Source organism: Leucopleurus acutus (genome assembly GCF_964270905.1).
Source record: "Leucopleurus acutus genome assembly, chromosome: 8".
Lineage (NCBI taxonomy): Eukaryota > Metazoa > Chordata > Mammalia > Artiodactyla > Delphinidae > Leucopleurus > Leucopleurus acutus.
This window is the reverse complement of record NC_139151.1, coordinates 84926853-84949469: the sequence shown is the minus strand read 5'-3', so window position 1 is coordinate 84949469 and position 22617 is coordinate 84926853. Positions and strand designations below refer to the sequence as shown.

The following is a 22617-nucleotide window of genomic DNA, read 5'->3' as shown; positions in this document are numbered from 1 at the left end:
TCCTGGTCCTCCCACCGCCTCATCTGCCTCACCACAACTAGGAGAGCTGACACCAAGGCTTGAACGGTCCAATCCCAGGCCTGCTCTACAACCTGCCAGGAACCCCTGAGAATGTATCCTGCCCCTGAGAGGCCCAATTGGTCAAGGCCCTTTCCCAAAACACTGAGCATGAGACAAAGTGGAGTCTGACCTTCGTGCAGCTGCTATTCACGGGCCCAGGACGCATGCCACCAAGGCCATGCAGTGTCAACACACAATGTTCGGGGCGGGTCTACAAGCAGAGAAGGAGGAGAATGCACGTGAACTCCCACCCCACCCCACCTCCCGCCCCATTCCAATTCACAGCTTTCATTGTCCCACTGGGAGGCACACTTAGGCTGGGCAGAAGAAGACTGGACACATCCCAGAGGGTGGTCAATAGAGAAGGACCCTAAACTATGGTGTTTTACACATGGGGGGCCCCTGGGCACCATTTACACCATTTAGCAAGCGCCTCTAAAGCTCAGTGTCTACTGTCTGTCCTGCTTGCCAGCAAACTCAGATCTGCTGATGCAGCTACTTGCTAAACCATGAAAACGAGGGAGAAAACAGACTGCAGGGCCATGAGGATTTGTCTCTCCCCGAGCAAACAGGTGTATCTCTCACCTTCTAATGAGTAATTGCATCAAAGCTGGAACAGCACTGTGTCTTGATCCCTTCCAGTCCTGAGCCCAGACCCTCGCATGTGATAAGGTATGAATGATGTCTGAGGGATTTACCAAAACAGCCAATGGGAACCTTGAAGCTAAGGCGTAATCATGTGTAAGGAGGTAGGCATTGTGCACTAAAAACTGCTTGCCAGTGAAGGCAAGAGAACATGTAAGTATATTTACTTCTCAGGCATTATCTCTATTCCTGAGAGAATAGAGAAATCTTTTTTTTTATGCCACACATGAACTCTTCTTTCAGAACCTTGTGCTTTCTGACCTACCATAGGAATATTAATGGCAAGCAAATTCTGTTTTGGTGAAATCCTTCCATGCCCTTTAGAGACTAGCTTCCAAAACAATTAGCAGACTCGGAGAAACTGTTTCTCCCACCAAGGCACAAAGGCTATGGAGCCCTCACCCTCAACCTTAGCCCAGGGGACCCAAATAGCCAAGTCCCGGCTTCCTCTTCCTACCCCTTTCCAGCCATGATTAGGGGTATGGGGGTTGGTAACAGGAAGCCACAGCCCAGGAAAGGGCTGTCCTGGGTCCTGCTCAGCTACATTGCTCCCCCAGCTTCCTCTACCTGCTTCTACCATGTTGCGGACAGAAATGGAGCCTGGGCTGGGACCACTTCCCCAGGGAGGTGTGGGCTGTCACAGCAGGGGCCAGCAACCTGATGTCACTCCCCAAGGATGGCAAGAGCTCTGAGCCCTGCCACATGGGAGAAGCAAGTTCCCTGCCTGAGCACCCCCTCCTGGCCTTATAGGAAAAAAATAACCATTTGAAAAGACATAAAAACATATATTTTTCCTTTTGCCTTAGGCTCCAGTATGGCTTGCATAGCACTGTGGGATCCCGTTTTTGTTTAAGATTTTGTTCATCATGGGTTTTTGCATTAATTTTTTAAAGTATTGTATTAAAATATTAACATCATCTTGATTACTGGTTTTTTGGTACTCCCTTAAATTTTGTGCCCCAAGTGAGCGCAAATCTTGCCTCACCTTAATCCTGGCCATGACAGATTAACTTCACACTTCTGGTCTTCTCATTAGGTAATAACTGGACCAAGTCCAAAGGGAAGGAAAATGCAATAGGATAGCAGAAGCAAATGCAGTCCACTTGAAACTCCTACCAGTTTTTCGATTTAAAACAAGTAAAGTAGCCCATCTGAGGGAGAAATAGACAAAATGAATTAGAATCAAATGCCTTTATAAGCATTTACCTATATCAACAGGCAAGGTTCCCTTGTAAACAGAAATGACAGCTCTGTCTTCATCCATTCAACCTGAACTTAAACTTTCTACTTGTTGTAGAAAGGCCTTGGGGTTACAAGGATGAAAAAGACTGAGAGTTTACAGCCTGGTGAGAGAGACAAACAGGGAACAACTGACCTGAATCCGGTTCAATTAATGCTCTAAATATGTGCATAAATAGTTTGGAAATACAGAGATGTAAGCAGAGGGTTTTGTTTTGTTTAGTTTTTGGTTTTTGCTGGGTGGCTCTCATTTTACCTGTGGGATTTTAGTTTATGAACGTGATTGAATGACGACATGGCAAGATCAGTGCCATTGAAAGAAGATTTTTATTACATTTCCCTAGAGAAAGGGGCACACGACACTGTGAAGGTGCCCAGTGGAAGCATCAGGTTTGGGTCAGGAGGCAGAAGCAGGAGCAAGAGGCAAATTTAGGCCAGAGCCTTTATTGGAGTTTGCACTGGGCAGGGCAAGTAAACAGCTTGGGATTGGCTAATTTGAACAATAAATGGTGGGCTTTGGGCTATAGAGGTGTTCTCTCATTGCCTGGTACCTAGCCCTGAGACAATTTAGGCAGGGGAAATAGTGGCTCGGTGTGTGACAGTTAGATAAAGGGGGTGGTTGGCTTGCATTTGAGAGGTGCGTCCATGTAAGTTGTTTGCTATCTTTAGGAACGAGCTAGCCCTGGGGGGGGGGGGCAGTCTCTCCCCAGCCAGCAGGATTTTTAGGATGTCAAAACATCATAAGACACAGAAAATAAAAAATGTAATTAATACAGTGGGGGGGGGAGAGGGGTTATAAAATTAGACAAAACCATAATTATAAAGCATTAATGGCATGGTGAATAGAGGAAATGGAGTGTTTTATTGTTGGGGGTGGGTGAGACGGGAGGGGTAGAATCATTTCCACTTTTCCACATAGTTAGGAGAAAACTTTCTCCAGGATGTGGAAGAGTTTGGAAAACTTAGTGATGGATGTATACTTAGGCTTGGGAAATTAACATTTATTGAATATCTAGCCAGGCACTTTGCAAAAATCTTTATCAGCATCCATAAACCACTTTAGGGAATGGTTGGTTTTTAGAGTAAACAAGCTCATAGAACTTAGGTATAGTTAACTAGTCCACCATCTCACTTCTAGTAAATAACAGATGTGTGAAGTTCGTGTCTGACCAAACTCCCCACAGCTGCTTACACCATATTGCCTTTGGAAAGAAACGGAAAAGAAGAAATCCGATAAGTGATGTATTCCTTAGCTCACAATCCATGACACGTCTCCCACCCCCATTTTAATACCATCTTGTCTAAGCTGAAGAGTGGCCATCATGTGCCTCATCAAGCCCAGCCGGGTCTCAACCCATCCCTTCACACCGGAAGTACTTAACCCTCCGAGATTAAATCTTGGCAAAAAAAAATCCATTTAATATACGCTTTGCATTGCCCTAATGGGCTGAAAAATAACCGTGACAACCTAATTGAGAGAGGCTGACCCTTAGATTCAGACCCCATGCACCGTTTACTTGGGAGGGCGTTAAAATTATGCCCTCGACGACCATTTCCCTAGTTTGGAAGAAGAGCCTCTAGTTGATTCCCAACTCTGCCCACTACAGAGCGGACAAGGTTCCTGCTCTGTGCAAGGGACACGCCGGGCGAGGGAAGCTGAAGGGAGAAACGAGGAATTTCTAGGTCGGAAAACGAAGAGAAGCGATGGATTTGGGGGCCAAGGGCAGAGAGAGAACTTACTGTGAGATTTGGGGGCACGGTTCGAGGATACCGGATGTAAAATTTCGCATGAGGGGCTGGAGTGACCCAAGCAGATTTAGTAATAAAGGCTCATAGGGGTCCGGGCTGGGCAAGTTTAGGGACCGGAATGGGAGGAGAGAGACCGGGAGATCTAAGGGTGAGCATGTGGGCACCTGGCAGAGCTCGCGCAGCTTGGCTAAAGAGGTAACCGAGACGCAGCCGGACGCCACCGCGCTGGCCCTTGACCCGCAGGACGGTGGGCGGAGCCTTCCAGGGAGCCGCCCATCGGCCTCCCCGTGGGCGGGGCTATCCTGTCGGTTACACAACAAACCTGTGCAATCGGCTAGGGAACTGCGAGGGCGGTGGCGGAGGGGGCGGGGCCGGGGCGGGGCCAGGCCTGCACTGGGCCAGGCAAGATGGCGGCCGTGGAGACCGAGTCGGCGCCCCTGACCCTAGAATCGCTGCCCACCGATCCCCTGCTCCTTATCTTATCCTTCTTGGACTACCGGGACCTAATCAAGTAATGGGACGATGCGCACGGCAGGGGTGGGGTCACGGGTGGGGGAGGAGGCGTAAGGCAAGAGGGACGGAGGCCCGGCTCGCCGACAGGACCTGGACTCCCATGACAGCCAGGAGGTGACGCCAGGGCCGCCCTGATCCTGCAGAGCCACCCGGGGGCAGGGGCGAGACCGGGGCGGAAAGGGCCCCGCCTTGAGGTCTTCCTCCCGTCCCGGGCCCAGGCCTGAGGAGCGACAACAGCTCTTTCTCCCAGGCTGTGGCGAGGCCCAGTTGGAAGCGGGGCCAAGTGCTCCCCGCTGCCGCCGCGCGGACCCCAGCGCCCCGCACCTCCCGGCCCCCGTGGTCTTTGCCCGCTAAGGGCAGCCCTGGCCGCTTTGGAAAAGTCCCCGTCCGGGCCGAGCGCTCTTCTCTGCCTGGGCCAGGAGCCTGTAGAGTCAGGCGCCAAAGTGGGCAGGTGGGACGCCGGAGAGGAGCCAGGCGACCCCCTGACCCCTGGGTGCGACTTACGCAGCGACGTAATATCTGGCAGGGCTCACTTTCGGACTTCTGTGCTAGATAATTGTTTCGCTTTCAGCGTTCCTTCTCACGGTTGCATGTTGGATTTTGTGTTTTGGTACTGACTTCCGGTGGTGCGGTACAGGTGACCATTTTCCCTCCTGTATGCTTTGGGTTTCCCAAGTTACCGGCATCTGTTCCAAAAATAAACACCGTTTGCTGGTAGGGGTGGTTAAATGCCCAGTTACTTCAGCGCTTGGGACCGTCTGGGATGGTGGAAGAAATGGCGCTGTTTACACCCTTGACAGCTGGTGGCATGGGTCTTTCTTGTGCCACCACATATATTTGTAAAGGAGGCAGACTCGCCCTCTTAAGGATAGGTAGGCGAGATTCGTTTTGTTTTGTTTTGTTTTTTGGATTAACCATTGGATTTTAGTCATTTGCTGATTGTACCCTGTGTTGTCAGGGATCCTTTTAGAAATACAGCCTTCTTGAAGTTACTGGTAGCTGTTGGTTGGTTTAGCTAAGTGGTGACAGAGGGATAATTCCAGTTTCTGGCTGCTATCTATATTAGTACCTGTAACACTTTTATTTTTCTAGAAAACAAATTTTTCTCTACTCAGGCTTGTAATAAAGTTTATCTTTTTCTTTCGAAAAGGCTGTTACAGTTCCAAACTATTTTCATCTGAAATATTCTGTTGCTATAGCCTTTTAGAAATCTAACACATACACACACGCTTTTTGATCTGTGGGCCACATTGCTCCCAGAGTGATTTTTCTAAGACAGATCTGGCTGTCATCCTCCTTAAAAACCTATAATGCCCCTTGTTATTTACAGATTATAACCTAAACTTCTGGGAGCATTTAAGGCCTTTATTATTTGGCATAGTCTACTCTGGCCAAATAGACCTCTGCCAGCACACTTGTGTTTCTTTGTTCTGTGGCTTAAACTCCTGACCCTGCCTGGAATGCCATGCCCCCTTCTTCTGAACCTGGCAAGATGGAATTCCTTTAAGGACCCCCTCTCCCGAGTCCAGTCTCTACCTTTCTCCTTCCTCTGCAGAAGGAGAGGTATTTACCATACCAGATAGATTATGCATTTCTTAAATGTAACGACTGTCTTGTTTATCTTTGCAGAGTCACCATTTATTCAACAGATTTGCTTTTTTTGGGCGCCTGCTGTGTGCCAGCCTATTAAATGTCGGGGAAACAATAGTGAACAAGACAGACAAGGCCCCTCTCGTAAGCTTACAGTCTAGCGGGCAAGATGGAAAACAAATAAGTGCGTAATTACAAGAGCTGCTGTGTGCTATGAAGGAAGTGAACCAGTTGGTCTGTTAAGGAATTGATTCAAATTGGAAGGAGCTGCTGTATATGACGGATAACATAGAGCAGTCCTGGCAGAAGGAACGGTGTTTTCAGAAGCTGATTGGACAATAGCATAGCCTGTTGGAGGAGCTAGAAGACTGGTGTTGCAGGAATTAGGGAATGATTCACAGGCAGAGAGGCTTGGGAAGAGACTAGTGAGATCATGCAGGACCTTGTAAAACAAGGTGAGGAGATCGGATTTTATTTTCAATGATTTTGATAGTAATCAACATTTTAAACAGAAGTGATCCCTCCATAAATGTTTGTGGAAGTGAACTGAGTTGAATACTGTATTAGGGTTCTCGAGAGAAGCAGAACCAATAGAGAGAGAGAGAGAGAGAGAGAGAGAGAGAGAGAGAGAGTGTGTGTGTGTGTGTGTGTGTGTGTGTGGTTTTTTATAAGGTATTTGCTCATGAATTATAGAGGCTGAGAAGTCCTACAGTCTGCCAAATGCAAGCTGGAGACCCAAGAAAGCTGGTGGTATAGTTTAAAGGGCTGAGAGCTGGAGAGCTGATGAAGTAGATCCCGGTCTGGGTCTGAAGGCCTGAGAACCAGGAGTGCCAAGGACAAGAGAAGATCAGTGTCTCAACTTAGCGGTCAGGCAGAGAGCAGACTCAACCTTCCTCTGCCTTTTTGTTCTATTCAGGCCCTCGATGATAGGAAGGTGCCAACCCACATTGGGGAGGGCCATCTGGCTAAGTTAGTCCACCAATTCAAATGCTAATCTTTTCTGGCAACATCTCACAGACACATCAAGAAATAATATTTAGGGGCTTTACTGGTGGCGCAGTGGTTAAGAATCCGCCTGCCAATGCAGGGGACACAGGTTTGATCCCTGGTCCCGGAAGATCGCACATGCCGCGGAGCAGCTAAGCCTGTGCGCCACAACTACTGAGCCTGCGCTCTAGAGCCCACGAGCCACAAGTACTGAAGCCCACGCGCCTAGAGCCCATGCTCCGCAACAAGAGAAGCCACCGCAATGAGAAGCCCGCGCACCACAACGAAGGGTAGCCCCCGCTCCCTACAACTAGAGAAAGCCCGCACACAGCAACAAAGACCCAACGCAGCTAATAAATAAATATGTTTTAAAAAAATAATGTTTAACCAGCTATCTGGGCATCCCTTAGCCCAGGAATGTTGACACAAATGCCATAGAATTTTATCCACAGAAAAGTTTCCAGTGTACTGCAACTTCTTTCCTGTAGTTTATAGCCCAAATTTGTCAGGTGTCCTGCTGATTGCTAAGCTCTGAAGGTTATGGTACATATTTGCTGAACTGGATTGGGTTGGATTGAATTAGTCCATTGGGATCATTATGTAATATAAACTGCATAGTTTGAATCTCACTGTGTATCAGAATTACATGTGGCACTTTTTAAACATACACATGCCTGAGGTACAGATCTCACCCCATGCCAACTGAGTCAGAAGCTCTAGGATAGTAGTTTTCATCCTTGCCTTGCATCAGAAATCACCTTTGGTGCATATTCCAGAGATTCTTTTATGTTAACTCTTGGGGCAGTGATGGACTCTGAATTCACAAAACTGGAAGGATTCCTATGTTTGCAAATGTTAGTTTGGGCATCTCCTGAGCTTGGCAGAAAAGGATGAGAATTATGTTTGTATAAAATCTGAAAAATGAACAAAGGCTAATCTGTTTACCATCAGTTGTTTTTTAACATGCCCCACTTATGGCCTTGACAAATCCCATGTGATTTAAGATTCCCTTAATTGATTAGCTATTGCCCAAGTGAAATCTTTTATACCTACTTTCTATAACTTGTGATTTCTCTTCTGAAAGGATAGAAATGCACTTTTTAAATCTTAAGTTCATTCTTTTTGAAAATTAATTATGTAGGGTAGGATTTACAGGATTCAAGCACTATTGTATTAGAAATCTCTGTATAAAAAGAAAATTATTTGTTTCTAACATTCCAAATTTTTGAGCAGCTGATAGTAACTTGAATAGCTATGGATATTGAAACAGAATTGTTGAGAATCTGACACCTTTTATAGGTGGGCTTTCCAATAGTTGCTATAGTTAAAAAGTGTTTTTGGCTGTAATATTTCTTTCTGTTAAGAAAAAATTAGAACAAACAAAAGCCCTGTGTATTTAATATCAAATGTCTCACAGATCTTAAAAAGAAAAAGCACTTTTTGTTTACACCTGAATAACGTTTCTATATGTAGAAATGATTACTGCCCCAATAATAAATATAGGAAAGCTCTTTGATTTGAAATTAACTCCAATGGTTTATATGTTTTATAGACTTTCGTATGAAAATTACAATTGTAGACATTTTGTGGTTTGTGAACTCAAATAGTTAAGATTTCACTACTCACAAGGTAATTATACTAGCTAACATGTTAAACAGGTTTTAGAAAAGATTGTTTTGCAGTTATAAAGGTAGATAGTGGCAGAAAAGCAAAAGGAATAAAACCTAACATTGACTATTTTCATCTTTACTTTTAAATTGTTTTCTTGTTTTCTTTTATACTAACTGTGAATCTGGTTACTGCCAGTTGTTGCTATGTCAGTCGAAGACTTAGCCAGCTATCAAGTCACGATCCGCTGTGGAGAAGACATTGCAAAAAATACTGGCTGATATCTGAGTGAGTATTTGGGAAATGTATTCTTGAAATTTGGCCCTTGGCTTCTATTAATGCTAGTCTATCCTGATTCTCCTCTCTAACCCTTGTCTCTTTAACCCCTTTGGTGGCCTTTCTTGTGCCTGCCAGTAAATGCAGGTGTTCTCTAAGCTGCTACCCTTGGCTCACTACTCTTCTCTGTCTGTGAAGTCTCCTGCATGCACTCTTGCACTTTGTAGAGACTACTTGTATGCTTCTAACTCCCAAACCTGAGTGTCCACCCCTAACATTCCCACTGAGCTCCAGATTTCTTTGCACAACTGTCTGCTGGATCTTTCCGTTGGATGACCCACAGGGTTCACTGAATTCAGTAAATTTTAATAAATTTGATAGAATACAAGGGTAGATGACAGAAGGTGGGAGTTGGGAAAGATGAAAGAGGGTAGGATTGCTAGTATCTTTTTCTTAGGTTGAGGGGAGTCAGGTAGTGACTGAAGTTGGTGAAGCAAGAAATAGAGGTTTAAATATACTATTTAAAGCTGCAAGCTACTCAATAGAATGAAAAATTAGTAACAGAGCCTCCAAACATTGGGAGGAGGAAGAATGAGGAAGAGGGAATTTTAAGTATTGCTGTATCCTGGTCTTTTACTTTGGGGTATCAGTAGATAGATATAAATTGGTAAACCAAGAACTAGAGGCATAAACATTTAGAATTATAGAGATAACTTCCAGAAATAACTAAAGATTTCTTTGAGAGGTTGGACTTAGAACAGGAGACTGCCTAGTTTTTCATCTTAAGTTCTTCAGTACTTTTTGGTTTTAATAATATATATGTATATTACTTAGATTAATAAAAAGATACTTCCCTTCCACCACTGCCCCCACCCCGAAAAACGCAGGCACATGTATACAACACCCTGAATTGTTCTTTTCCCCATCCCTAAACCTGATCCTCCTGCATTCATATCTTCATAGCAGTACCATCCATCCTGCCCTCCAAGCCAGAAACAGGAATCATCCTAGATCTCTCTTCTCCTTCTGTCTCTACATTCATTCAATTACCAAGCTTTTCTGATTTTAGCCCCTGTATATTTCTTGAATCTTCCTTCTCATTTCATCTAGCCACCACAGTTTTAGCTCAGTTCATCATCTCTTACCAAGACTGCTGCAAAACCCTTCCAGTCCATCTCTGTGGCTCTAGTGTACACCCTTCCCAAACCACAACCACAATTCTGCTCTTTTAACTCTCCTGTTAAAACTCTTCAGTGGCTCTCCATTCCCTACAGGATAAGGTCAACCTCATTAGTATGTTACCTTAAGGCCCTTTCTGGCTGCCTTATCCTGTACCACTTCTGACTCTTAAATTTATACTTCCTTCTTTCTCCCTGATTAGATTATACATTTTTGAAGGCAAAAAATGTGCCTTACTTTTAATATCCTCAGTAGCTAAGTAGACAGTAAATGTTTGTGGAATTGTACCAAATAGGAATGTTGAATCGTGTGATTCCTTTGATATGCTATATGATTCTCTAGCTAATCCAATGTAGATAAGTTAGATTAATATTATTGTATCATTAGATTCTAAATATTCTCTAAAATAGAAAAATTAAACATATGTTTAAAAATTATGTAACTGGCATGTTTTTAGGAGTAAGTTGAAATTCATATCCCATATACTATTCACATTATATCTTATCAAGGATTAGAAACTTAGGAAAAAAATAAGTAGAAAGTAAGAAAATAAGTGACTCATAATCCCACCATGCCAACAGTAACTTGTTAAATTTTTTGATGTATGTGTCACTTTTTGTTATCTAGTCTTCACTTGTAGCTACAATAAATGAAAATGAAGACAAAAATAACCACAAATTCCCAATAAAGTATGTTGGTATAAGTGTCTAAAATATATGCTAATTTCATTTCAAAAGATTTTTAATTTTATTTTTTAAATCTATTTAGGGAAGAGAAAACACAGAAGAACCAGTGTTGGAAATCCCTCTTCATTGATACTTACTCTGATGTAGGAAGATATATTGACCATTATGCTGCTATTAAAAAGGCCTGGGATGATCTCAAGAAATATTTGGAACCCAGATGTCCTCGTATGGTTTTATCTCTGAAAGGTATTGGGAATGCAGGGTCTCCCTTCCCCATTTTAGTTTCATAGTATAAATAGGTTAAATAACTTTGGGTTTCTATCATCTGTGCTAATCCAACATTATCTGTAATTCACCATTCGCATTTGGTCAAGCACACAGAAAGCCTAATTTGCTAAAAGGACCCTGGTTCTAGTGCTTGCCCTATTTTTGCCTACCTCAGCATCCACATGATTATTAGCAGTGACAGCTTCTTTTTATCCTTACATTTGTTTTACATAAAGAAACTAGTAATGTTATTGTTGCTTGAGGATAACTTGTAATTTCTTTTAAAAGGCTTCTTTTTTTATTTGAAAAATTGCCTGCTGTATCAACCCTCTTCCCTCTTTTTAGTACAAGTAAATGTTTATTTGACAATCTAATATTTGAAAGACCAAATATTACAGACTGGGTCTTTAAGCATGTAGGAGCAGCCTAATAGAGTAGGGAAAACTTTCATCCCTATTTTGACATTTACAGAATAATGAAAACTAAGATTTGAACTGAAGTCTATTTGACCCCAGAATCTATGCTGTCTCTACTATACTATTATTGTCCAATTTTGGCAAGAAATATTAACAAGCTATTTCCCATTACTTTGATTTTTAAATTTATGCCCAAGAAATACATAAATGGATTGCAGATATATTGCTACTTACCTGCTTTAGCCTCCAAGTTTTTTTCAAGTTTCTCCACTAAAAGGAATTTTATATGTGTTTTGGTTTTGCTAAGCTGAAATTGGGATCAGTTCTTCTCAAATGTGTACCTTTTGAACTAAGGACTCTTTTGACATGGCATTCCTTTTACATTTCATATTTCTGCTGTACGTTTCCATGCAAATATGAATTTCATACAAATCATGATTGAATGACCAGGTACTTAAAACTGAATTGCTAGGACGTAGAAGAAAGAATGATTTGGCAGAGAGAGTACAGCTTTGAAAGAAAGTACCCTTGATTAATATTTTTAATAGGTTTTTTCCTTGGAAGAAAAGAAAAATATTATCCACTTGGTGTATGGGGTTAAATAATTTCAAGAGGAAAATAATTCAGAAAATAGGTATTTGGTAATGATAAGTAAAATATGTAAGGGTTTGCAATAGCTGTTATTTATTAAACACAAAGCTAGGTACTAAGCCAAGTACTGTATATTATTCCGTTTAAGTTGCCAAAATCCTATGAGGTAGGTCATTACTAGTCTTATTTTATAGGTGAGCTACCTGAGGCATGAAAGGCTAAGTAAGTTGTTTGCTATCACAAAGGAGAGCAGAGCCAGGATTTGAATATAGGGCTGACTCCAGAGATGTGGTCTTACCAGCTGTTGAAGGGAGAGAAGACCTATCCTATTTTGTTTAGAATGTGTTAGGAGTCTTAGAGAGCTAGTCTAATATTAGAATATTTGGAATATGGGAATATAGACATGGTTCTCCTTTGAGACACAGAGCTACCAGGAAAGGAAGAAACTAAGGATACATAGCAGCTTCTTCCTTTTTCCTTTTTATTTTTTTTATTTTTTAATTTTTTGAGGGGACACTCAATTGGTATTCCCAGGCTCCCTGCTCACTGTTTTGTACTTAATGGTTGAAGGTGAGGTTGTCAGAGAATTCCTTGTCAGCCCCTGTTTTACTCCCAGGTGCCAGTTCTCTGGGGTCTTTGCCATAAATTGGAATAGGACAAAGGCTCTGATATCTAGAAAGCTGGGGATTCTATTAATGTAGACCTATGAGTTTTAGGGCTGAATCGGGAAACTAGCTGCTCATCTCAGGGGCCATAGTCCCTGACTCAGTTTCAAGGGTATAGAGATCACAGATAGGAGGGAAACTTGGAAAGCAAATAGGCACTGGGTTTGGGAAAATTTTTATTAAGTATCTTGAAATTATAGTATATTGATGTACATTCTACCAATCTATCTCATGCTATATATCTCATATCTTTGAATTTCATATGAACCTTAAGTATTGGCTTAAAATTTTAAAGTCAGAAGGGACTTTTAGAGATCATTTAGACCAGGGATTAGCAAACTTTTTCTTTAAATGACCAGATAGTAAATATTTTAGGCTTTGAGGGACAGATGGCCTCTGTCACAACTATTTAACTCTGCTATTGTGGGAAAGCAGCCATAGACAATATAACAACAAATGGGTGTGGCAGTGTTCCAAGAGAACTTTATTTATGGAAATAGGCCGCAGGCCAGGATTTGGCCTGCAGGCTGTAGTTTGTGGATCCCTGATTTATACCAGCCCTTTCATTTTACAGGTGAAGGAACAGGCTCAGAGAGTTTAGGTGACTTATTCAGGGTCCTGTAGCTAGTGAGTAACAGAGATAGAACTCTAATCTAGGTTTCTTGGCTCCTAGTAATCTTTTCACTGCTTCCTCATACAAATAGGCTGGGGGCAAGGGAAGTACATAAACACTTATTGTATGCCAGGAGAGCACTTTATTAAGCACATGAAGCTTATTTAATCCTCACTGTAATTCTCCTGGGTAGGTGGTATTATCTTCTGTCTTGCAGATGAGGAAACTGGATTAAAGAGATGAAATAACTTGCCAGAGATCACAGTCAGTCTAGTCATCCCTTGGTATCCACCGGGCATTGGTTTCAGGACCTGCTAAGGATATTGAAATATGCAGATGCTCAAGTCCCATAGTTGACCCTTTGTACCCTTGAGTTCCACATCTGGATACAGAAAGCCAGCTGTAATTGGTAGAGCTGAGATTTGACCCTGATCTGCCTGGCCCCCAAACTCTGTTATAGTAGGATGCCCCTCTAAATGTATTTCCTTATATTTGTCTTTTGCCATGTTTGCTTGTTGTTATTTTACTTTTTTTCTGCCTTGCTCTCTCTTTTCAAGAAATTCTTGGTTTCTTAATGTTACATGTTAAATGTCCAACGTGTAGCACTAACTATATAAATATTAGTGTTTTTTTTCTCATTCACCTTCTGGTTCAGGCAGCTATTCAGCTTGTTTTCTTTTGTATTGAACTTTTTAAAAAATAAACTTTTCATTTTGTACTAATTTTAGATTACAAGACAGTTGCAAAGATAGTACAGAGAATTTCTGTACACCCCTCACACAGTTTCAGTTTCCCCTAACATACCAACCCATTGGACATTTGTCAAACTAAAGTCTTCACTGGCACCTTACTACTAACTAAATTCTAGACTTTATTCAGAATTCACCAGATTTTCCATCAGTGGAATCCTTTTTCAATTCCTGCATCCAATCCAGAATACTACATTGCATTTAGTTGTCATGTCTCCTTAGTGTCCTCTAGTCTGTGGACACTTCCCAGTCTTTCGTTGTCTTTCACACCGTTGACAGTTTGAAGGAGTACTGGTCAGGTATTTTGCAGAATGTCCCTCAAACTGACTTTGTCTAAAGTATTACTCACAATTAGACTGGAGTAATGTGTTTTCAGGTTACCAGCGAGGTGAGGTGTGTCATCACATAGCTGGGGGTATGTGATATCCACAGCCTATCACTAGTGATGTTAACCAACCTATAGAAATGTGCACAGATCGTAAGTTTACAACTCAGTGAATTGTCACAAGGTGAACATGCCCATTGTAACACCCGTCAGGTCAAGAAGTAGAATAATTATGTGTACCTAGAACCCTCTGTGTTTCTCAGGGGTAACCACTATCCTGATTGCTAATGCCACTGAGTAGTTTTCTCTCTTTTTGAACTTTATATAATTGGCATGATTAAGTATGTTTTTTGCGTGAATTATTTCTGTTTCATTTGTGAGATTCAGCAGTGTTGTGTGTAACAGTATTTTGTTCATTTTTGTTACAGTATAAATACTCCGTTATATGATTAGACCACAGTTTATACATTCATTCTACTGTTGTTGGATATTTGGGTTGTTTCTAGTCTTTGACTATTACAAATAATGCTGTAAATCATTTTTGATGTACATATGAGCATATTTCTATCAGGTAAATATCTAGGGTTGCGTTTTCTGGGTTGTATAGTGTGCTTGTATTAAACTTCAGAAGATACTGTTAATTTTCCAAAGTGGTTTTACCACTTAACATTCCTACTAGCACTTTAATAATGTTGTCATTCTTTTTATTTTAGCCCTTCTAGTGGGTGTGTAGTGGTGATTTTAATTTGCATTTCTTTAAGGATGTAGAATGATAGTTTTATTTCTAGCTTTCCAATCCCTATATGTCATTTCTTTATTTTTCTTGCTTTATTGAACTGGCTAGAGCCTTCAGTGCAGTGTTGGATAGAAATGATAATAGTGAGTATCCTTATCTTTCTGACTGCAGAGGGAAAGCTTTCAACATTTCTCCTTTAAAGCTGATGTTTGCTGTAGATTTTTAGTAGACACTCTTTAGCATGTTGAAGAAAGTCCCTTCTGATCCTAGTTTGGGAAAAGGGTTTTTTGTTTTTGTGCTTTAAACAGATAACTGAGTTTTATCAAATGCCTTTCCAGCCTTGTCATTATCATATGATTTTTCTACTTCATTTTGTTAATGCTCTGAATTACATTGATTGATTTTCTGAATGTTAAACCAATTTTGCATTCTTGGAATAAACCTACTTTGCTTGGAATGTATTATCTTTTTTATGTATTGTTGGATTTGATTTGCTAGTATTTGGGGTTTTTACATCTATGCTCATGAGAGAGTTTGGCCTGTAATTTTCCTTTCTTGCAATGTTCTTGTCAGGTTTTGGTATCAAGATGATGCTGGCCTTGTAAACAAGTCGGGAAGTGTTGCCTCTTTTTCTGTTCCCTGGAAGAGTTTATGTAAGCTTGGTCTTATTTCTTGTTTAAATGATTAGTAGAATATACCAGTGAAGGCATTCAATCCTGGAGTTTTCATTGTGGGAAGGTTTTAAATTAAGGATTCAATTTCTTTATCAGATTTAGGACTACTCAGATTTTCTACTTAGTCTTATGTCAGTTTTGATAAGTTGTGTTTTTCTAGGAAATTGTCTACTTCATCTACATTTTCTAATTTATTGCCATAAAGTTTTTCATAATTATCCTCTTCGTAATGCTTGTTAGATCTCTAGTGATTTCACCTTTCCATTTCTTATATTATTTGTGCTTTCTCTCTGTTGTTCTGGATCAGTTTTGCTAGGTAAGGGCTAATCAGTTTTATTAGTCTTTTCAGAGAACTGACTTTTGCCTTTGTCAATCCTCTCTATGTTAATATCTTATTTCTTATTTCATTAATTTCTCTGATTACTTCTCTTTAAGTTTACTGTCACTTTTCTCCTGACTTGAGATGATTACTTAGATCATAGATTTTTCAGCCTTCCTTGTTTTCTTCAAATGCATTTAGGGGTATAAATTTCCCTTTAAACATAGCTTTAACTTCATCCCACAAGTTTTAATATGCTGTATTTTCATTAACATGCAGTTCAGAATATTTTGTGATTTCTTCTTTGACCCATGGATTATATAGAAATGTATTGCTTGATTTCTAAACATTGGGGGCTTTTTTAGTAATCTTTTTAATGTAATTTATATTTTAATTCCACTATGATCAGAGGATATACTCTATATGAGTTCAGTCATTTGAAATTTATTGTGATTTGTTATGTGGTCCGGCATATAATTTATCTTGGCAAATGTTCCATGTATACTTGAAAAGAATGTATATTCTGCCACTCTTGCCATTTAGTACTATATATATGATTAGGCAAAAACAGTTGATCTTGTTCAAATCTTCTGTACTCTTAATGAGGTTTTTGGTCTCCTTGTTCTGTTAGTTACTGAGAGAGGTATGTTAAAATTTCTCACTGTGGTAGGCAGAGTTCTAAGATAGGTCCCAAGATTCTCACCCACTGTGGTACATGCCTGGTATAATGATAGCTTCCCCTTGAGTGTGAGTTGTACAATGGATATAATTGATTTCTGTCTTGTGATTAGGTCATATTAGATGACAAAAGGGTTTTACAGATGTAATGAAAGTCCCAAATTAGTTGCATTTGAATTAATCATTAATCAAAAAGGAAATTATCCTGAGCAGGCCTGACCCAATCAGGTGAGCCCTTAACAGGAACTGGGCCCTTCCAGAAGTCAGAGAGATTCAAAGCCTGGGTGTGTCTCCTACAGGTCATGAATAAGCAAACTGGCATGTTGTGGAGAGGGCCAGGTGATAAGGAATGGCAGGTGGCTTCTAAGAGTAGAGAGCCTCAATCCTGCAACTACAAAGAACTGAGTTCTTCCAACAACCAGTGAGTTTGGAAGAGAACCCCAAGCAAAAGATGCATAAGGTGCACTAGCAGCCCCAGTTAACACCATGATTTCAGCCTTGTGGGACCTGAGCAGAAGATCCAATTCAGTCATGTCCAGAATTCTGACCTACAGACACTGTGAAATAATAAATGAGTGTTATTTTAAGCGGCTAATATTGTGGCAGTAGAAAACTAATACACCCATTATGATTACAAATATATATTTTTTCCATTTTAATTCTGTCATTTAAAAAATGTATTTTGGGGCTTCCCTGGTGACGCAGTGGTTGAGAGTCCACCTGCCGATGCAGGGGACGCAGGTTCGTGCCCTGGTTCGGGAGGATCCCACATGCCACGGAGCGGCTGGGCCTGTGAGCCATGGCCGCTGGGCCTGCGCATCCGGAGCCTGTGCTCTGCAACGGGAGAGGCCACGGCAGTAAGAGGCCTGCGTACTGCAAAAAAAAAAAAAAAAAAAAAAGTATTTTGAAGCTGTGTTATTAGATGCACAAAATTAAACTTATAATACCTGTGTAGTGAATTTAACCTTTTTGCCATTACAAAAAGTCCTCCATTACCTCGAGTAATGATATTTGCCTTAAAGTCTATTTTGTATGATTTTAGTAGCTATTTTAGCTTTCTTTTCTGTATCTACATCTTTAAGATGTGCCTCTTGTATATGATTGTGTTTTGTTTTTCATCTGGTCTGTTTGTCTTTTAATTAGATTATTTAGTCTGTTTATATTTAATGTAATTACTAATACATTTGAGTGTAAATATACCATGTTTCTGTTTTATATTGGTGGCACCTGAGCAGGTATTCCTTTTTTGCGTTCTTCTTAATTATCTTTTATTCCATACTTCCTTTCCTTTCTTATTTATCTAACTTTTTTTTTAGTGATTAGCCTAGAGATTAAAACATGTATCTCTGACTTAAAGTCTATTGTAAATTAGTATTTTTACCACTTCCTGAACAATGAAAGAATCTTAGAATACTTTAATTTCAATTACCTCCCTCCTGTCTTTTGTATTATAGTTTTGTGATTTTAGTTTTCAACATATTTTATATCCTTGAAAACATTATTATTATTTTACATGTTCAATATTATTTTAGATTTACCTGAATATTTACCTTTTCTGGTTGCACTTTATTTCTTCCTGAATCTTCATGCTTCCATCTGGGATAATTTTTCTTCTGCCTGGAGAATTCCTTTTTGTTTTGTTTTGTTTTGTTTTGTTTTTAACGAGGGAATGCTATTGCTGAATATTTTCAGATTTTTTTTTTTGTCGAAAAATATATTTATTTCATCTTCACTTTGGAAGTATGTATTCACTGGATATAGAATTCTAGTCAGCACTTGAAGATACCATTCTTCCAGCTTCTATTGTTCTGTTAAGAAGCTGTCTTATTGTTGCTCTTCTGAAGATGACTGTGGCTTTTCCCCTTCTCTGCCTGCTTTTAAGATTTCTCTTTGTCTTTGATTTTCAGCAGTTTTCCAGTAATGTGTCTAGATAATGATTTTCTTTGTAATGATTCTCCATGGGGTTTATAGTGCTTCTTAAATCTATGGTTTGATGTTTTCATCAGTTTTGGAAAATTCTCTCAACCCTGTGGTACTGCTGAAAGCTTTGCTCAGCTTCTCGGCCTCTCAGCCTCATGTTTGCTTTCAGAAGTGGCAGTTGCCTCAGAGACAAGGTGGCTCCAAAGCCCTGGCTAAACTCTCAGTTTCCCTGTTCTTCTGGACCAACCTTGCCCCACCCCACCCCTGCCAGTTCTCACTGTCTTTGAGGTTCTCCAAAAGGCTTGAAACCAATTTTCTGTTGTTCAGTTTTTCTAGTTCTCAGCAAAACGTTTGGTCCAACAACCTGGTGGGCCATTGCTGGGAGTGAATCTCTTCTCTTAGTATTTGTAATTACTGCTTTTTAAAGCTAGAATATATGGCAAGCTTATAAACGTGAAAATCAAATTCAAGGTAATGGCCTCCTCACAGCATGAACCTACACCTATGTCCTATATTTCCCATTAAGAGACTAGGTTAACACTCTTGAACAACATCCATTTAGAGAACTTCTGGAGAGTTTTTTAAATAGAGAAATTTGAGTATATTAGATTAAGAAAAATGAGATATGCTCTAAAGTTTGTATTGTACTGCGAAGAAACTATTGTGGATTTCACTGGTGCCTGCCATTCCATATTTTGCTTAGTGCCAGTGTTTTCCCCATGGAGAGAAAACTGAGAAATTTGCTTCCTCAGTGCTTCAAACGTCAGAGCTAATCTAAAGTGATATAATATTTCTGTGAATTTTCAATTCATTTCCCTATATTTCAGCAAGTACATTTTGGACAGAATTCACTTACTCTAAGATTGTATCATTGGCTAGCAGATAGATTGCATTTCTTCTTAGATTTAAGGCTTATGGTTTCTTGATAATTTGCTCTTTTGTGCATCTGCAGAGGGGGCTCGAGAGGAAGACCTAGATGCTGTGGAAGCTCAGATTGGCTGCAAGCTTCCTGATGATTATCGATGTTCATATCGTATCCACAATGGGCAGAAGTTAGTGGTTCCTGGGTGAGATGTTCACTGTTTGAGTTATTTTTAATGATACAAGTTATTTTCTAGAATGTAAACAAATTGTATTTGTAGTTACTCTTAACAGATTAAAAAGTATAAGAACTTCCTCCTGTTCCTTATAACAATCCATAAGACAAAATCTATAGCTTGAATTTGATTTTACCAAAAGAGATAATGTCTCAAAAACATGGTTTCTATCAACACATCTTTACAGTTAAATGGTTGGGGTGGGCCTACAGGACAGGAGAGGAGATGTGTGTGTGAGTATAATTTAACTAAACCTGTTTCAAATCCTTGAAGTGTTTATCCTGTTACAGGCCAAGTAAAGTATTTTAGAAAGCTTGATATAAGTTCTATGAATCATAGATGTTAAAAGTAATTTGTTCAGAGCTACATACACTTAACTAAAGAAAATATTAGTTTTGTCCTATTCAAGCATAGTCTATAATTGAATGGCCTATTTTAAACTTACTTCTAAATGATATGAAGTATTCACTGTGGAACCTTTTGTAAAAGCAGACCATGCAGTAGCTCTCAAATTTACTCACAGTTTTTGAAGCTACATGCTTCTAATGGTTCTACTCCCTTTGTTCCCTCATGAAATTAAGGTATTTCAGAGACATTGCACTTGTGACATACTGATAGGAATTTAGGGAGAACTTTGCATTGTTCTTATTAGAACTTGGTATCTCTTTGTGTGTGAAGAACCGTATGAGGCTCTGTTACCATTTCAGATCAGAGTTGAGTGAGTACAGGGAATCTAGGAGGTGATCATACTGAGGTTACAAGGTAGTATTCAGAAGTCAAATATTGGGCAGTTGGGACTAGATAAGCCTAAATCACTGGGTTTTTTCCTATTCTGTTTTCCTGTCAAGCTGAAACTTGACAAAATGGAAAAATTGTCATATTTCAAGAACCAACAGGAGAGAACTATACTAAGCGTTGCTCAGAATTGACATGACAAACAGATCATGCAACAAAGGTATTTTTATCTACCCACAGCCCAAACAGTGAGACCTAGGATGAGACTCTCATCAAGGACCGACACCTGTGTTGTTCTCATACGTATGAGTTTAGACCCCATACATCCCAAGTTTATGAAAATTTGGACAAGGATTAAGCTGATTTCCATTTATACTGCCTGGTAGGATAGTGTAAGCTAAAGGTTGTATCAAGATGAAGGTATCAGAGAGAACATTAAACATTAAATTAGTCATACATATATATATAGCAAAACACTGGCAAATTATGGCAAGATAGATTTTTGAAAGCAATAAAACTATTTTTCTTTTTAAAAGGTTGGCATTTAGACAGTTTAGACATTTAGGCTTTTAATTTAAATCAGAATCTTTCCACTCAAGAGTTTGAATTTAATATATGCAGAAATTGTAGTGTTTGGGGTATTCCTGGTTTAGAATTGGCATGTTAATCGTTCTTATAAAGTTGTCAATGTGAAATTATTATTCATCAAAAAGATTGCAGTTGACTAAATTTTTGAGTCTATATTCTCAGGTTGTTGGGAAGCATGGCACTGTCTAATCACTATCGTTCTGAGGATTTGCTAGACGTCGACACGGCTGCTGGAGGCTTCCAACAGAGACAGGGACTGAAATACTGTCTACCTTTAACTTTTTGCATACATACTGGTTTGAGTCAGTACATAGCAGTGGAAGCTGCGGAGGGCCGAAACAAAAATGAAGTCTTCTACCAATGTCCAGTAAGTAGGAAGCATGTTTAAATGTGCCTTTAAGATGTGTTCTGATGGATGTATAAAATGTGCATTAGGAATTTTCAGGGTTGTAGAATGGGTATAGAGCATTATGCAATTTGATTATAGACGGATCTAACTAGAGGGCTAATATTCTGATATAATGGCATGGAATGCTAAAAGAAAATTAGCATTTTCTTCTAAAATTAGCATGTGTACAGAGGGAAGCTGTGATTTGTATTAGGACATTTTAAGTTTAAGAAAAACTAATGAGACACGCAAGAGGGAGGGGATATGGGGATATATGTATATGTATAGCTGATTCCCTTTGTTATACAGCAGAAACACACCATTGTAAAGCAATTATAGTCCAATAAAGCTGTTATAAAAAAAAAGAAAAATGAATGAGCTTTTCGTTGAAGTGATTAATTGTAATATAAATTTCTAACTTTAGCTTTTGGACATCATCCATCATCATTCGCTTTGGATTCAAGTTCTGAGTGCAATAGAAACTTTCTAAACTCTTTCTTCAGTAGGTATTTGAGTTGTTGAAAAATGTAGATCTTTTTTAAGAGGATTTTGTTATGATTTTAATGTAAGCACAGAAAATATGGCATTTGGTTTCATTCTTATTTCTTCAGTTCTCAGTCATTCCTCAGTTGCAGACCTTCTGCTTTCATTTTTGCCTAGATGTGAACTTAAATAGAAAATATTTTTCAGGGGCTTCCCTCGTGGCACAGTGGTTAAGAATCCGCCTGCCAATGCAGGAGATACGGGTTCGAGCCCTGGTCCGGGAAGATCCCACATGCCGTGGAGCAGCTAAGCCCATGCGCCACAACTACTGAGCCTGCGCTCTAGAGCCCGTGAGCCACAACTACTGAGCCTGCGTGCCACAACTATTGAAGCCTGCGCCCCTAGAGCCTGTGCTCCGCAACAAGAGAAGTCAACGCAATGAGAAGCCTGTGCACCGCAACGAAGAGTAGCCCCTGCTCGCCACAACTAGAGAAAGCTCGCGTGCAGCAACGAAGACCCAATGCAGCCAAAAATAAATAAATAAATTTATTTTAAAAAAAAATTCATAGTTATCTGAGACATGTGACTCCATATAACATTTAAGTTATTTAAAGAGCTTGCATAGCTTTTAATTTTTTTTCTAAGCATTTTCACATCTTTTATCTCATTTTTGACTTGATAGCTCTGTAAGGTTGTAGGGTGATGACTTGGTCTCTCCATTTACTGAGAGAAGAGACTAATCTAGAACTGTTCAGGTCCCTTGACTGAATTCAAAGCCCTGTCTTCTGGGTTCATAGGCCATGTGTCTTCTCACGGTTTTAATGTCCTAATTGTTTTCTTG

General features: G+C 40.0%; 1 protein-coding gene across 2 annotated transcripts in view; it reads left to right on the top strand.

Moving 5' to 3' along the window:
* The first annotated feature begins 4091 nt into the window (after positions 1 to 4091).
* FBXO3 (F-box protein 3) overlaps positions 4092 to 22617 on the top strand; it is a 32248-nt gene continuing 13722 nt past the window's right edge. For both annotated transcript variants that reach the window (XR_014326378.1, XM_082844610.1), the window contains exons 1-5: positions 4092 to 4204; positions 8590 to 8679; positions 10615 to 10778; positions 19438 to 19552; positions 21068 to 21272. Coding sequence is in view for 1 of the 2 variants with exons in the window: in XM_082844610.1 (XP_082700736.1) it covers positions 4101 to 4204; positions 8590 to 8679; positions 10615 to 10778; positions 19438 to 19552; positions 21068 to 21272 (678 nt within the window). In the remaining variant the exon portion in view is untranslated. The remainder of the gene's footprint in view (positions 4205 to 8589; positions 8680 to 10614; positions 10779 to 19437; positions 19553 to 21067; positions 21273 to 22617) is intronic.